Genomic DNA, 15,636 nt, shown 5'->3' with positions numbered 1-15,636 from the left:
CTATGCCACATAATAGATTTGTTTTAAGGCTGTGTTTCAAATCCAGTGTGCTTTCAAGCTGGAGCACTCACCGGTTGGTGCAGGGGAGGGACATGGCGAGGCAGTGTTTGGGACTACTTTATGTGGTGTGGACTGGGCAGATGACGCCCCACTGGTTGGCTGGGGTGGGCCCCCGAACAAGTCCCCTAGGAGGTCAGTGGTTGTGGCGGCAGCGGATGGGGGCTGAGGTGTGGGACGACTGACGTCCTCCCCGTCAAGGCCAAGAAGATCCACTTCTTCAGCGGGTGCAGGGGCGTCAGGCATCGGAACAGGGGGGTCAGGTTTTTGGGGGGCTGTGTTGGCATTGCTTCGCTGGCTGGAGAGAGAGAGCATCTCGTCGTCCGAGGGCTCACTCTCCTCACCATGGCCCCGACCGTCTGGACCTCCGTGGGGACGGCTTGGCTCTGCAATAAGATGAGATGGAAATAAAAGAGACAGAGGCAACATGCAGTGAATTAGATAATGAGACAGAGGCGTGCAAAGCATAGAAAGTTGAGAGAAATAACAAAGCAGACAGGAAATTAATTAGCGCAAAGCAGACAGAAATGCTGAGTAGGCTGAGAAAAAAAATGGATTGAATAATGGACAACTACATAGGTCATCTCTGCTACAAGCACCAGCTTTTCTCCTGACTCTGTTCTCTTTGTGATTTAATACACTAAGCTGCACACTTTGCAATTTGACAAAGGAGAAGCTGCTTTTAGCTACACTTGGAGGACATCACTTCTAAAAATACACAATAAATTTTCATTTATGGGTCCAATAAATATACAGTCTGCTTTTAAAAAAGGGGTGGGGGTTAAAAAATGGCCATTAACTTCAGCAAGTATTAATCTAGAGCAATATTTCATTTTGGTAGAACATTTTAATGTATGCACTGTTTGCCCCTCATTCTTATTTTGGTGTTTTTCCCCATTTCTCCACATTTCTCTGGATAAAGGATGTTAGTGGATGTGTGTGATAAGTATGTAATTTATTCAGTTTCCCAGATGATTGGTGTATATCACAGAGACAGATTAAAATCTTCCACCAAAATGAGATATCACTGCATAATAAGAATGGGCTCATTTCAATTCAATCAATACAGATTGAAAAATGCTGACAGAGAAGTTTATTTTCTGATAATAGCATGTATGTTTGTCAATAAGGTCAATGCTCTCTCTACATTTTGCAGAAAGTATGATTGAATTGAACCAAGCCCTGGTTTACTAATGTCACTGTACTGAACAGTTTCTCTAACAGCTCTGTGTTTCCTCTACTGTCTTACCCTCCAGATCCAATCCCTCCATCTCGTCTTGTAGGAATAAAAATGACAGTTTATTAGTGTGTTTGTGTGTCTGCATGTAAATGTAGTATGTGAATGTGGTTTTGCAAATACTGTATTATTCTACCTTATCATCAGTGCAGTAGGCTAATGCATAGAAATTTGTGAATGAGAGTATACATGCATAATGATTTGTAAGTTTGTGCTTGTGGATATTCACTTGTTTGTATCTTTGTCTGAGTTTTGTTCTTTTAAGAACGAAGACAGTCTTACAAGTATTAGCTTAAATAAGCATAAGCTTAGGTAAAGGCAGGGGTCGGCAACCTTTACTGTCAAAAGAGACATTTTTGGCCGGAGAAAATAAAAAGTCAGTCTGGAGCTGCGAAACATGTTTGAGCCTCATAATGTTACCGTGACGGTAGCACAGCCTGTTATTAATAGGTCTAAATGAGCTTTCTTTTATATTTAACTACAAGGCGGCTACTCTGTAGAGGGCTATCTATGATTATTTTGTACTTTAACTTTGCAGCATTGGTGGTTAAAGCAAACAAATCTGTCCACAAATTATTAAATCATTTTTCCCTCTGAGACTTTTCCTTTTCAGATTTGAAATTAAAAGCTAGCCTAGCTAAGGAGATTCAAGAAAAGCCACAGGTGTGGCAAAATTTAGAGAAAAAGGCACCAGGCCATGATGTAGCCTAGGCTACAACACATATTCTAGGCCCAGTTTTCTCTGGACTCTTTGTATTATGTATTTACGCTACACTACAACACTACAATTTACGCCAACGACAGTAATAAATTGAAATTAAAATGTTAAAAATAATATTTATTTATTTATTTCCATACACATTTTTTGGGTCAAAGCTAACAGGGAGCAACTTGAGATGGCTTAAGAGCCACACACAGCTCCAAAGTTGCAGGTTTCCTACCCTGGGTCTAGGGCTATAATTGGTGGATTACTTCAGGTTTATGATTAATTTTAAATTAGGCTAAATAGCAGTTACCATTAGCATTTAAATTTACATCACATGCAGGTTGGGAGGCTCAAAAATACCTGATTCTGTGTATAACAGTATGTTGTGGTGCTGTTTAGTAATCAGTGTGTATTACACAAACATTTTCATTTCAAAAATACAAGAAAAAAATAGAAATAAATCACAGGCTAGCAGTCAAGCAGAGGTAGGCTATATTGCTAGCAGCTTAGCTAACTAGTTTGTAGCAGCTATCTGGTGTCTAGTTCCTCAGTGAGGTTGTGAGCTTAAAACTTAACACAAGGCTTTTCTGTCCATATTTTTAGCTTAACTACTGTTACTGATGTAGTTGGTGTTAAAAATTGGACATTTTTATCACTTACCTAAGATTTAACTGATAGGCTACCTTTCTAACAGCTACAGCTCCCACAAGGCTTTGACAGCACTTCTGTGTCAGAGCCATCACTGTTTTATCTGTGTTTAATGACGTTTATTTAGTAGTCAATATAGAGCAGTGGATACCAAATGTTATTTAGTCATGGACAGAAAAATCTGGTATCATTATTGAGCTTTTCAGAAAGGCTAATGGAAGAAAGAAATACAAAAAAGCTAATGAATCAAACACACAGCGCTTCCTCTTGAGTGTGATGTGTATTATGGCTTAAACATATAAGTGCAGTGCACAATAGTAGAGGCAGTGTGTGTGTGTGTGTGTGTGTGTGTGTGTGTGCGTGTGTGTCGTATTTGTTCCCAGTGAACCCGTCCCCACAGTACCAGCAACAGCCAGTGCATCCTGATGCTCCTGATGGCAGGAGAAGAGCACATTGGGACTAAGGTCTTTACAGGGGAACTGCTCCCACGGTGGTGTCAGGTCTTTCTGCTTGTCCACCCCCTCCACCTCCACATCCAGTATCACATGGAAGAGCTGGGGATACTTCTCAGGAGAGTCACAAGCATCCAGCTCAGGTCTGAGAGTAGAAATGGGATGAATCAGAAAAAAAAATTGATTGATTTAAAAAAAAAAAAAAAAAGTTTAGTCTTGACTCTGGGGACACAAAGCAGATTTGTCCCAAGAACTGAGAGGTCACAGTGGTTCATAGACATGTATTTGGAACCTAAACCACTCAGTGCTATAAAAACCTAACAGTAGTATTTACTCCAGTGATTGAATACAAGAAATGTCCTTACTTGTTAAACTTTAACATGGTGGTGCCAGGAGCAATGAAACCAGTATGGAACTGGATCTGGAAGATCTGGGTGTTGGACACCTAACAACAGTAGAATAAATAAATAAATAAATAAATATTTGTTTGGATCATGTGATATTTTAGTGCATCATACCAAATTGCATCACTAGTCACATGTATTACAGTCACTTAGCACAATGTTCTGTGTAAGGCTATATGATTATTATTCCCAGAGAAACTGCATGTTGCTTTAACATCCCTAAGAAGTCTAAATTTATATGTTTTTGATCGATCCTAAGACATCATTTTACTTTTTTCAGATAATTTCCTGGAATATGGGTTTGAGATATGGGAACATTCAACATTCAACATTTAGTTAAGTTGCCTTTCACAAGCATTTAGACCTTTAAAACCTGAGCAAATTGATTTAATTTCTCCTTTTTAAAAAAAAAAAGGAGAAAATTTTTTTTAAAAATTTAAAATGATGATGATGATGATGATGATGATGATGATGATGATGATGATGATGATGACTATTATCAATTATTTTATATATATATATATATATATATATATATATATATTTTTTTTTTTTTTTTTTTTGTTTTAGGGGGTGGTTACCTTTTTGGTATTTACTTTTTTTGTGTGTTGCTAAATTTCAGGTCATTTTCTTGTGAATTAAAAACCTGTATTTTTGAAAGAAATCAAGCCAAATTGTTCAGATTTTAAAGGGTTAAACCACTATATCTATATACATGTTGGAAGTAAAATGACACAATAACCAGCAGAAACCAAGGCCAAAATAGACCCAGGCTATTGAAAACCATTTTAGTGTCAACTATGTGTAAAATGTCTGGTGAAAACCACTTATTTCCATGAACTGCACATTTCAAAAAATTAAAAAACTGTCTCCAATGTGACACTTCTTGCTACTTCTTTCCTCCAGACATTTTGTGGGTTTGTGTTTGGACTCAAGATACTCAGATACGTTGCAGCCACGTCCTACGACTGTTTGATTGCTGACTTCAAATATGATCTTGTGCCGACACAAATTCTCCAACATTATCATTGTTGCAAGTTTGATTGAGATGTGGACTTCAACAATATGCAGACGTGATTGGCTTTGTCGGATTCTCCATAGACCATATGAAGTTTACCTTAGCCTGCAGACGTCCTCCAATGGTTGACCTCATGTGATAGACTGAAACGACCACGTCTCCTTGCACACTCACACCCAGAGGGAAAACTACCTTACCCTCTTGGACCCTGTGCTCTCTGTGTATAGGAGAGAGAAACAACGCGGACAGAAGAGATTAAATGGAGCAGCAATGGAGGAAATTAGGAGGAAACGTTGCAGAGAGAGAGAATAAGAGTGGAGAAGAAGGAGAAAAAAGCATGATGTGTTTCAAATCCTTTAATCACAACATCATATATATAATACAGGCGAGAGCAGGGTTGGACGTAACAATTGAACCCCTGTTAATTGATTTCCTTTAAATGTCTAATGATGGCCTCTGGTGTCAGGTGAAAATGGATTGACTTTACTCTCCTTAAGCTTATTCTGTTCAAAACATGTCGACTGTCAAATATGTTTTATGCAGCTCCATCGTGAGGTTGGCTGTCACAAACTATGGGGTTGGTTTGTGTTATTTTAAAAATAAAAGTATGGGAGCAATCTTAAAATAGAATTTCAGAAATTAAATGTTTGAATGAAATGCAATAACCTAACCAGCCAATGCATCTAGAGATCATAATAGGGAAAAAGAATTGGCCAGAAGTCAATTTTTCATCCATGTAACAATACAAAGAACAGAGAAAAATATATGTGATAATCAATCCAGTATTAGGGAGTAACTAGTTACATGTAACTAGTTAAATAAGTAATTAAATTACAAGATAAATGTAAATGTAATCAGTTATAGTTACCAGGAATAAACATATAATTAAATTACAGTGATTAATTTAATCAAAATGTTGGTGATTACAAAGGAGTTGCATATGGAAATATATTTTCAGTAAAAAGTGTTTATGTTGAATAAAACATTCATTCTATTGTTTTACATCTTTTTGCTGTTTCAGAATGACTTCTTTTGGCATATTTTTGGACAATGCTGATCAGCAAAGCTGTTGAGTCAAATTTTATACACTTATGTTTTTCGGTCTTTTCAGCTTTATTGCCCTGTTTAAAACATTTGTTAGAAAAGTAAATGAATATAATAAGTTGCACCACTTTGAAGTAATTAAAATTACATTATTACATTTTTAGCAGGGTAACTAGTAATCTGTAACCTATTAAATTTCAAAAGTAACCTTGCCAATCCCACAGAAAATGTGACAAGCAACCCCAACTGTGATTTTCTGCCAGCAACTCAGCGATCAACCACGTATTGTCACCCAGCTAAAACAAAAACTTTCTTTACTGTACCTCTCCTATAATGCCTCTTAATGGTAATGTTTTGTGATAAACCCATTGTGTAAAAGCCTGAAGGAGAAACATAGAAGCTGGATTTGTCAAGTGTGTTACTCCAGAAATTACCCTGTAGGTGACCTCTGACCCCAATTCCAAAAATTCCAGTACCAGCATTTTTTAACAGAGCCCTCCAGGGAGCAAGATCAACTGAATATTACAACCGATCCTGTCCGCCCCTACTGCATAAAATCAAGAGGTTTACACATTTCAAAGAAGATGCCTCTGCCCCTACCTCATCCTCTCGTACTCCTGTGCAGTTGTGAAGATCTTTGTCTCCCCGATTAGAACGTCGCAGAAGGGCCGACAGCCACTGCGCTGCTTGTTGAAGCAGGGGACCGGACTCATGGTGAGTCCCTTGATCATCAAGGGCTTAGAGTGGGGTAGACTGGGCTTCTCTGATACCATGCTACACACATAACCTATGTACCTGCATGGACAGACAGAAATATAAGACAGTTTTTAAACCTCTCTCTGTGTAATGCGTGCTATCTATCCATTACACAGATGTTTCTATATATGATGAGGCTGATGGTTTTTTTTGTCATTTTCCACTAAAACTCTGACTCATGAAGGAGATCTTGTAAGATGCTCTAACAAGAACTGGTAAATAATACAGCTACTGGCTGGCAGGGTAATAAAAGGTCCATCCTTAAGGGTCTGGCTGCACTATTTGTGTTAGCCTATCCCCTACAACAGCAAATGGTCTGAAATATGCTAGAATAATAACTAATTATACTGCCATGCAGTTTTAAGCCGATTTGGCCAAATTTGAACAAGTTCACAAGAATGTGCCGGACAGATGGACAACCTGGAAACACAATGCCTCTGGTCAGTTATTGCCGGTACGGAGGCATATAAAAGTGGAATGCCTTCCAAAGGGGGTGATATGAGAATAAACATGCCTAATCGTGGAGCCTGCTGATAATGTGAATGGGTTTCTAAACTCATCAAATCAGTTTGAATCGGGTCTCTCAGTGAAAACCAATCCCCCATATTTCTGACTGACTTTTATTTAGTTCTGCTGTTAATTCTGGCAACCTCATTAAATGGTAAACAATAGGATCCGGTGGTAGAAGAAAAGCAGGAAAACAAATGGTGTCCCAAACACAACTCAGCCTTAACTGAAATCGAAACATCATGTGTGTTACTACTGTCGATGCTATTTTCCTGTCCTTTCTCTCCTCCTCTTTCTCCTTCACCATCACACACAGACACACACGCTCAGGATTACAAACCTGCGATGTGAGGGCCAGAGGCCGGAACCTGGTCTCTTGGCGCTGAGCAGCTGCATGGCAGGAACCGGGTTGTTGAAGAGGTGGCAGAAGCAGAACATGGCACAAACCAAAACACCAGAGGGAGCACGTCCATCCTAAAAACACAAGGAGACACTGATGAATGCTCAGAAAACAACATTTATTTAAGAGCATTTAAGAGCCTGAATAATATGTGTGTCTGCCTTGCTTGTTCACCCCTGCACTGCAGCTATGACAGTAGCAAGTATGACCATGTATCAAGCGATGGAAAACAGTGAATCAAATTTTGTGAATTCATGCTGTAAATTCAGCTTTTAGATAACCAAAACAAAGAGAAGTCAGGTGCCAAAACAAACCAACACTAAATATAATGGCACTAGAGATTTTCGCTCACTGAATAAGTTCACTGTTATAAATTTACTCTGAGTTCATTTCAGGTCACAGGGAGACAAAAAACATTCTTCTGATCTGAATCAGAGAAAAAAAGATGTTGGAAAGGAACCGTTTGGTGGAGGTTATGCAAGACGAAGCAGTTTGCCAAACCACAGTAACTTGGCAATAACATGCTCTGCCACATGCCAGCGTACAGTGTGGCTGTCACTGAATTACAGCAGGAACGCCTGTTTCAACAAAAAACTTAAAAAGTATTAAAAAAAAGTAAAAGTATTTGAATTACATAGGTATTGTATTTAGGGTTTTAGCTGTGCCTGCCATTATCAAAGTGTTAATCATTGGCACACTTGCTGAGGAAACTTTGTTGAGTTTTCCAAACTGACTGCTGCCAAGCAAAATACATGTACATGTTGGCACAAATACTTCTTTGTCCGCCTCTTGAAAGATAACATCTCTTTCAACAAACAAAAGACGTTTGACAAGTTCTTGTTTTACATTATTTGGAATAAAACAAGGCAGACCAACATTGCCACATCCACGAGTGGCAACACTGGGAGGAGAGGAGGAGCAGAGAAATAGGAAAGAGGCTAAAAGTGGGGTTTGTTTTACTTGTTATAATTCCTGGTCTGTGTGGTTTTGTAGCCTTTGTTTTTTGAAAAGTGGGGAGATTAACTTGCAGCTTTCATTTTTACACATGGAGAGGAAAAAAGAGGTGGCAGTGTTGTTACATGATTTTATGTTGATCTGTTTGGCACACAAAACATCTATTGATGTTCGTCCAATTTGAAGACAGATCCCTCCAAAATTGTTCTTCTGGTTTCCATTTTTTCCCAATTAAAGGGTCTTTTGGGGGAGTTTTTTATCTGCTGTGAGGGTCCGAGAACAGAGGGATGTTATATGTTGTAAAGTCCACTGAGGCAAATTGTGATCTGTGATATTATATCTAAAATTATATTCATATTATTTATTAGATATAAAATTGAGCATTTGAACTGAATTGATCATTAATCGTCATTTTTTTTAAACTGTTACCATGATTACCATGTTTCACACGGTTAAAGACCTCCTTTTTTCATGAGGTTTAAGATAAGATTTTTAGGATCAGGGCATTGGGTGTCTTTCAGTTTGTCTCTGGCAGCATCTGTCATGTGCTGTGCATAGACTCAAAAGTGGATCAATAAAACCACAACTCCAAAAGCTCGGTGATGTGTTAAATGTGCCTTCACTTGATAGTAAACTGTATGAAACTTGGAAATGTACAGTTTAGCAATGCAAAAGCAAGGATGATTTGTATTCAAGAATCCAGACAATCGATGCAAAATAAATGGAGGATAGGGACTGATAAGATGAAGATACTTTATGTGAGCATCTTCTTACCGAGCAGGTGATGACACACACATTCTTGGGATTCTGTTTGAGCCAGTTGTGCATGTTCTTACACACGGCGAACAAGTTGTGGAGGCTGGGAGCCTGGCGAGAGGGCCAGTTACACTCTGAAACCTAGAAAGGAGCCAGTGCAAGAGATAAGGAAGGGGAGGAGAGGGGAGAGATCGAGGTTAGCAACAGCACTGCAGCAGTAGAGCCACACAACACAACAGTTGTCGTGATGAGTCATCTTAGATACAGCAACCTGCACAAGCAGACAGGGAGCCATCTTGGCCAAGCTAACTCCTCAGCTTTCTCAGATGTTTCTACCAGAGGGTGGCAGTCTTATCTATAGAGATCCCACATGTGCCTCCCACTTGAATCCATAACCAGCTGTGCAAAAGTGCTGAATGACATGAGCCAAAGACTCCATGCAGAGATGAGTCATAACCATGAAGATGGAATAAGAGAATAAATAGAGCATTCAGATTTGAATTCTCTGTTTTTGTAATGGTAATTTAGCTGGGACACTTGAATTAGTGAACTATAACTTAGATTTGTTATTTTGAGACAATTCTGTATTACATTTCTTAAAGATTAAAAATAGCACAAAAGACTTACTGTTTATGCAGAAATGCACTCCTTTATGTAGCTATATCAATCAAGAACATCCCCAAATCCTAAAATGTCCCTCCAGCTGCATCCACAAAGTTAGTTTACCTGAAAACGATTTGTTAATTGCAAATTGCAACCAGCTTATACTTCTCACAGTTGGGATTCTTTTAGTGTTCATTTTTTAGGTTTTATTTGCAAGCCAAATTATCCGCAGAGGTCTTCTCTTCTCCAAAACAAACAGGTAAAACACTGAATAAAGCAGTTTCACAAGATTCAGGTGATACTTCTCTGTGGGTTTGTGATTACAGCCTTGCTCATCGACTTGCCCCCTAGTGTAAAATATTACTTATTGTGGCTTAAATGGCAGAGAGGCATGCAATGATCATCCCAAATGGGGAAATCTAATAAGAGGCTTCTCTGTGGTTTCTTCCGTAGTTTATGGGCAGATGCAGCACCAAAAAACTAGCAGACCAAAAATAGCCGTCAAACTTATATCTCACTCTAGTGTTGTAATAACCCAGGGAGTGAAAATGGTGCAGCAACCACTAACAACTAAGTACAAACTAATAAATCTGTGATGGCATCATCTGTGGCTTCATGAGGCAGTGTCACACTCACCCTGTTGGAGAATTTGGCGCCACGGTAGTTGCGCTGTGATAGATTGAAGACAGTGTAGTGGTCGGCGTGGCGGCTGTCAAGGAATGAACGAATGTCCTCTACGTGGTTCTGGTAGCCAATCTGCACCGACTCCGCTGGGTAGGTCATCACTGAAAATAAAATCCAGGATGTTTTCAAGAGTTTCACGCATTGTTGGTGCAGATGTTTAAACACACAATATATATGATCACACCCTGACAGTGCCCTCCAGCTCTATTATTCTGCCATAAGTGAGAATTGAAATGTGAAGAGGAGGTTCACATTCAAGCATGACTATCAGGAACCACACACAAAGCATTATGGGATAGAAGCCCTCAGGTGACAGAAGTCCGGCTGACATTGTTCTTTAAAGGACACACTGCTGCTTCACATTCATGTCAAGCTGGGAGCAATGTGAGAATAAGAGAAAAGGACAGAAAGAAAGCTGAGGGTGCAAGTATCTGTTTATCTGTATGTGTTTGTGATGTGTATGTTAATGCAGTCTTATATGAACTCTTATTCTCTTTATCATGCAGATATAACACGCTCTTACTCATCTACATTGTAAGTTTAAAGTTTCTGAAAGCTATTTTCCTACTCAGCCTCTCACTGAGCACTGAGATCCGACATGAACACACTATTTTCAGCCATGAATGTCCATGCACCAATCAGGACTCAGTAATGTTTGAATTTTGAAAGTGAGTAACATTTAGGGAGATTTAGAGGCATCTAGCGGTGAGGATTTCAGAATTGCAGAACTGCAACCAGCTGAAACTTTGTTCAGGAGGTTTTTACTGAGAGCCAAATTATCCGCAAAGGTCTCTTCCTCTCCAAAACAAACGGACCAAGTGATTAAACTGGAAAAATTGAATAAAGCAGTTTCACATTATAATTTTTTGTTGGCACTGGTTTCTTATTTTTGGTGTAAGTAATTGTGTGCATGTGTGAGCTGCATTGTAAGTCCATAAACTAACACCAAATGTGTATACCTATGATCCGTGATGTGATGTAGGCAATGTCCAGCTCCCCTTTGGTGTACCTGCAACAAAAAAGATGTCTTTGAGGATTACTTTCATATATTTTTCCATGCAATTCACATGACAGAAAAGAGAGAGAGAGGGATAAAAAGAGAAAATTACAAGCAAAAGCTATGACCCTTAGCAATATTACAAGCACAAAGAATTTGACTGACTCCACTGACACCTCAAAAAATCTAAAGTTTGCACAGTATGTGTGAGAAAGAATCACCCAGAATTTTATTAGAGGTATACTGTTACACAGCAGTTATGTGTGGATGGTTTTCAGACAATTAGCATTTAGTCAGAAGAGTCAAAAGATCCCCTGTTCTTAAAAAATATCAAATCAATGCATATTCAGCATCCAAAGGGCTGCACGTCATGCATATCCAAGTAATTAGACTCCACAGGCTTTAAGCAGAAGCTACCATGTGTCTGGCTGTCAGAGAAGTTGTCTTTTTCAGGCTGAACTGCCCGGGATCAAAGGAATACCATATGTGAATTTTTCAATTGAGCATCATTGCCTTTCATTGCTAAATTTAGCTATTCCATATGGAGGCTTTTTTTTTTTTTTTTCAAAACTCTGAGAGCAGCTGCAGCACGCACGCGCACACACACACACACACACACACACACACACACATACAAGTCATACACTGCTGCTGAACCATGGTAGTGATGGAAAACAGAGCTTATGAAGTACTATGAAGCAGGTGCAGAGTTAAATGACTCCATAAAAGTTGTATTTCTTGTAATGGTAGGGCTGTTCTGCAGAGTCATTTATAAAAATGTTTTACCCAACAGCAGCACACGCAGTTTGATTGCCCACTGCACTGCAGTCATCATACAAAACACGTTAGTGGGCTAATGTGCATCAGATTGAGTTGACTTGTTGCCTACTGTGAAAATCCCCCAAGCAGGGCTGATCTGGGCCAATCATCTCTGTGTGGTCATGGAGGAGTGCCATATGGCTCTGATGCAATCCTAGGCCTGGTTATGTAATGCAGTGCTACTCAACTAGTTGGCTTTGGAGTGAGAGCACACCTAAGTGTGTCTTGGGATATTCTGTTGTGTTTCACACATGCATTTTTGGATATCATAATTCTTCTCACAATATTGTTCCGCAGCATAAACAACTGCTAATAAAACAAACAACCTGAGTTAAATCCATCAGAGCAGTTTGCGTCTGTAAGCTTTCCATAATAAAGTAAATGGACCAAAGTTCAAGTTTCTGTTTTCATGCAAGTTTGTGTTTATCCCAGACTGCTGATTAAAGAAGAATATCAGGACTGTATATTCTCATATAACATAGTAAAATGTTCAAACCAGGTCAGTCAGTCATTTTCCGTAACCGCTTGTCCTCGTAAGGGTCGCGGGGGGGCTGGAGCCAATCCCAGCTGTCATCGGGCGGAAGGCGGGGTTCACCCTGGACAGTTCGCCAGACTATCGCAGGGCCAACACATATAGACGAACTCAAACCAGGTTTTAAAAATATATATTTTAAGGAACTGCATTAATTTCCACCATCTTCTCTTGTCCTTTGCTTTTGTCTCAGCAATTTATTCCACAAATCTGCAGATGTTCCTGCTTCCCTCCTAAAATAGGTCATTGGCTATTAAAGGAGAGAGGCAGGTCAGGTGTCAGGCTTAAATGGCTGTGGCCAATAGCCATGGAGTATGCAAATGAGCAGAATCCCTGACCTCTTGAGGTTAGAGCTGAAGCCAATTAAAATGTACTGCAAGGTGCAGCACAGAGAATGAACAGAGGGGAAGGACGCGGTTAGAAAGAAGGGCAAAGATGACACTAAGGAAGTCTCTTCTTTCTGCTAATTAAGCTACTTCCTATACTTGCTGTCAAGCACTAATGTTTACTTTTAGTTTTGTGTTCAGTGTATATTTACTTGATTATCTGTGTTGTTTTTTTTAATGCTGACCTTTTACTGGTTTGTTCCTTCCGAGCATGAGGGACCTTGCCAGAGACAAGTTTTGAGAATCAGTTTTCTTGTTCTATCTATTACAAGCTCCACCCTCTACTGGAAGCTATGGGTAACACTCTCCTCCAATCACAAGCAAAGGTGCTGTAAAAAAATATACCAAGTTCAGTACAAAGGTTACAAAATTGTAACTCTAGTTCTATTTGTGCTGGCAGAGCCCTATCCTGGACTTCATGAGCAATATCCTCCGTCTGTCATGAGCATGCATTCACCAGATCAAATTTGCATAAATGTAGCTGGCCAATCAAGATTTGCCTACTTAAATGTGCAGAACCCACAGAAGGAGCCACTAGACAGCATCAGCATCCTTTAACTATTCTGCAACTGCAGTATTTTGGCACAACAGAGTGTTCATTCCCATACTGTTTTCACAGTTTCACAATTGTGTTTAGTCAAACTTCTGTCTTTAACCTTTACTTGAAGTGTGTTCAAACATAGCAGTGTATTTAGATGCACAGTGAGGGCAGAAGAATGACAACGCACACATGCAGATGCCCACAAGTGCCAGCACCACAGTGCCTGTTGTTTATATTTCCTACTGAAAAGTAAACATCTGGAGCACGAAAGCCATTTTAGGCCTGATTACAGCAGCAGATAGGTGCTCTGACTGTTTCTCCACTGATTATACACACACACTCACACTGACACACACACTCAAACAAACACAGTGTAAGTGGGCTAGATCCCGATGGACATTCCTCCATGCTTCTCTCCAGAATTCTCTATTTGACAGCCTTTTTGTCTTTGTACAGCACTATTATGGTATATCTGCATCATAATGGATAGTTCAAAGTAGAGAATGGTAACCAATATAAGAGATTACAGAAGCACTGGATATATAATATTTGCAACTTGACCCACTGATCCCAGGGCCTGATTTAACATTGTTCACTCCAAACAAAAAATGCTTCAAAAAATAAATAAATGAACACTACACCAGATTTTTTCTTGATGTTTCTGAGTGATTTCTTCACATTTCTCCCATTTCTTTAAACTTAAATTATCAAAATCCAGCAATAGATTCATTGTTAGAATTTGTATATTTTGGTAAAATAATTGTTTGGTGGGAAATAGTTACACACAGAACGAAAGAGATATTAGCCAAGTGTTAGTGTTAATGAAATGGGGACGACTGAGAAATAAAAATGAGAGAGAGAGAGCGAAATGTGTGTCTGGTGGCAGAGGGTGGAGGGTGTCTGAGTGCAGACTAAGGACACTGTGCCTTTCACAAAGACCAGATCAGCCATCCACACTCTGTTGTGTTTCTTACAGGGAGAGAAACACACAGCTGAGCACCGCTGACCGATTGGCTTCAATGCAAAAACTCTTGAGCCAGGTAAACAAACAAGCAGGCTGCTTTAAATAATTCAACCACAGCCTTTTGCCTGGAATATAGATGAGACAGAAGCAGCGAGGAACCAATAAAGTCTAGTTGGGGTATTAAAAGAGGGCCTGGTTAACAACTGAGCTTGTGGGGTTTTTTCTTTGAATCAGGCATGCTTAGGGGAATTTCTGCTGAAGTCTTCTAACAGTCAGTAAAGTAGGATGAAACACTGTTTAAGATACACATACTCAACCTCTGGCAGAAAGTCTGCTTATCTAAAAAAAAAAAAAAAAAACTGCAAAAACGTCCCGTTCTATATCAAAGCAGACCATTGTGTAACCTAGAGAAATTTCTACTTCTGGGATAAACAAAGAATACAAAAGATTTATTGAAGCTTAAACAAAGGTGATATTAAAGGTAATAAAAAAAAGCATAAAAAGCTATCAGCACAACACTGACAAAATATAACCTACAATGTTAAAATGGTGAATTTGTTAGCAAACAGTTGCCGATTTACACATTCATAAGACACTGAGTAACATTTGCATTTTTTTTACTCCACCTAATGAATGTAAGTCCAATATTCTTCTTTTAGCTCTGTTTTGGTCTCAACCAACTCCGAAGAGAAATGTTTGACTCTTAAGCTGCTAAATCCTCCACTATGTTTACCAGCTGGTCGCTAACTTTGTTGTGCGCTGTTTGGTGCTGGAGAGAAGTAGAAGATATTAATAGAATTTGCAGACACTAAAACACTCCTTAGAGCAATGCGGTAGTTCAGAGGGTATCTAGCAAATGAGCGCCACACGAATGATTTATCTTAACGTAACGCTATGTCAGTTAGGTTTAACTGAGGAACGTTTCAGTGGGTAGGTTTAGGAAAATAAAAATGCTGACAACGTACTTATAATTCTTATGCTTTTGAATGATTATGAACGCTTGCCTCCTGGGCGAAAGTCCGGTGTCTGTTTGACCGATTCACTACCTAAAACTGCCTATGTACACAGATTTTCACTCTACTTGCTTCTTCACTCTCAGTGTATTGTTCAAGTGATCACAGCCTTCCCAAGTTTGTGGGTAATGCCCAAATTATACAAATCATACACAATT

At 39.2% G+C, this 15,636-nt stretch overlaps 1 protein-coding gene across 2 annotated transcripts in view; it reads right to left on the bottom strand.

Annotated features, from left to right (window-relative positions):
- Positions 1–15,636, bottom strand: part of dnajc6 (DnaJ (Hsp40) homolog, subfamily C, member 6) — a 41,164-nt gene that overhangs the window by 11,978 nt on the left and 13,550 nt on the right. For both annotated transcript variants that reach the window (XM_042482832.1, XM_042482835.1), the window contains exons 3-11: positions 11,186–11,235; positions 10,179–10,327; positions 8,958–9,080; positions 7,170–7,303; positions 6,167–6,361; positions 4,622–4,739; positions 3,466–3,545; positions 3,052–3,245; positions 72–443 (exon numbers count right to left, since the gene is read on the bottom strand). In XM_042482832.1, coding sequence (XP_042338766.1) covers positions 72–443; positions 3,052–3,245; positions 3,466–3,545; positions 4,622–4,739; positions 6,167–6,361; positions 7,170–7,303; positions 8,958–9,080; positions 10,179–10,327; positions 11,186–11,235 — 1,415 coding nt within the window. The remainder of the gene's footprint in view (positions 1–71; positions 444–3,051; positions 3,246–3,465; positions 3,546–4,621; positions 4,740–6,166; positions 6,362–7,169; positions 7,304–8,957; positions 9,081–10,178; positions 10,328–11,185; positions 11,236–15,636) is intronic.

Source organism: Plectropomus leopardus, chromosome 3 (genome assembly GCF_008729295.1).
Source record: "Plectropomus leopardus isolate mb chromosome 3, YSFRI_Pleo_2.0, whole genome shotgun sequence".
In the NCBI taxonomy this organism is placed as follows: domain Eukaryota; kingdom Metazoa; phylum Chordata; class Actinopteri; order Perciformes; family Serranidae; genus Plectropomus; species Plectropomus leopardus.
The sequence above is the reverse complement of the archived record's forward strand: the minus strand, read 5'-3'. Positions and strand labels throughout refer to the sequence as shown.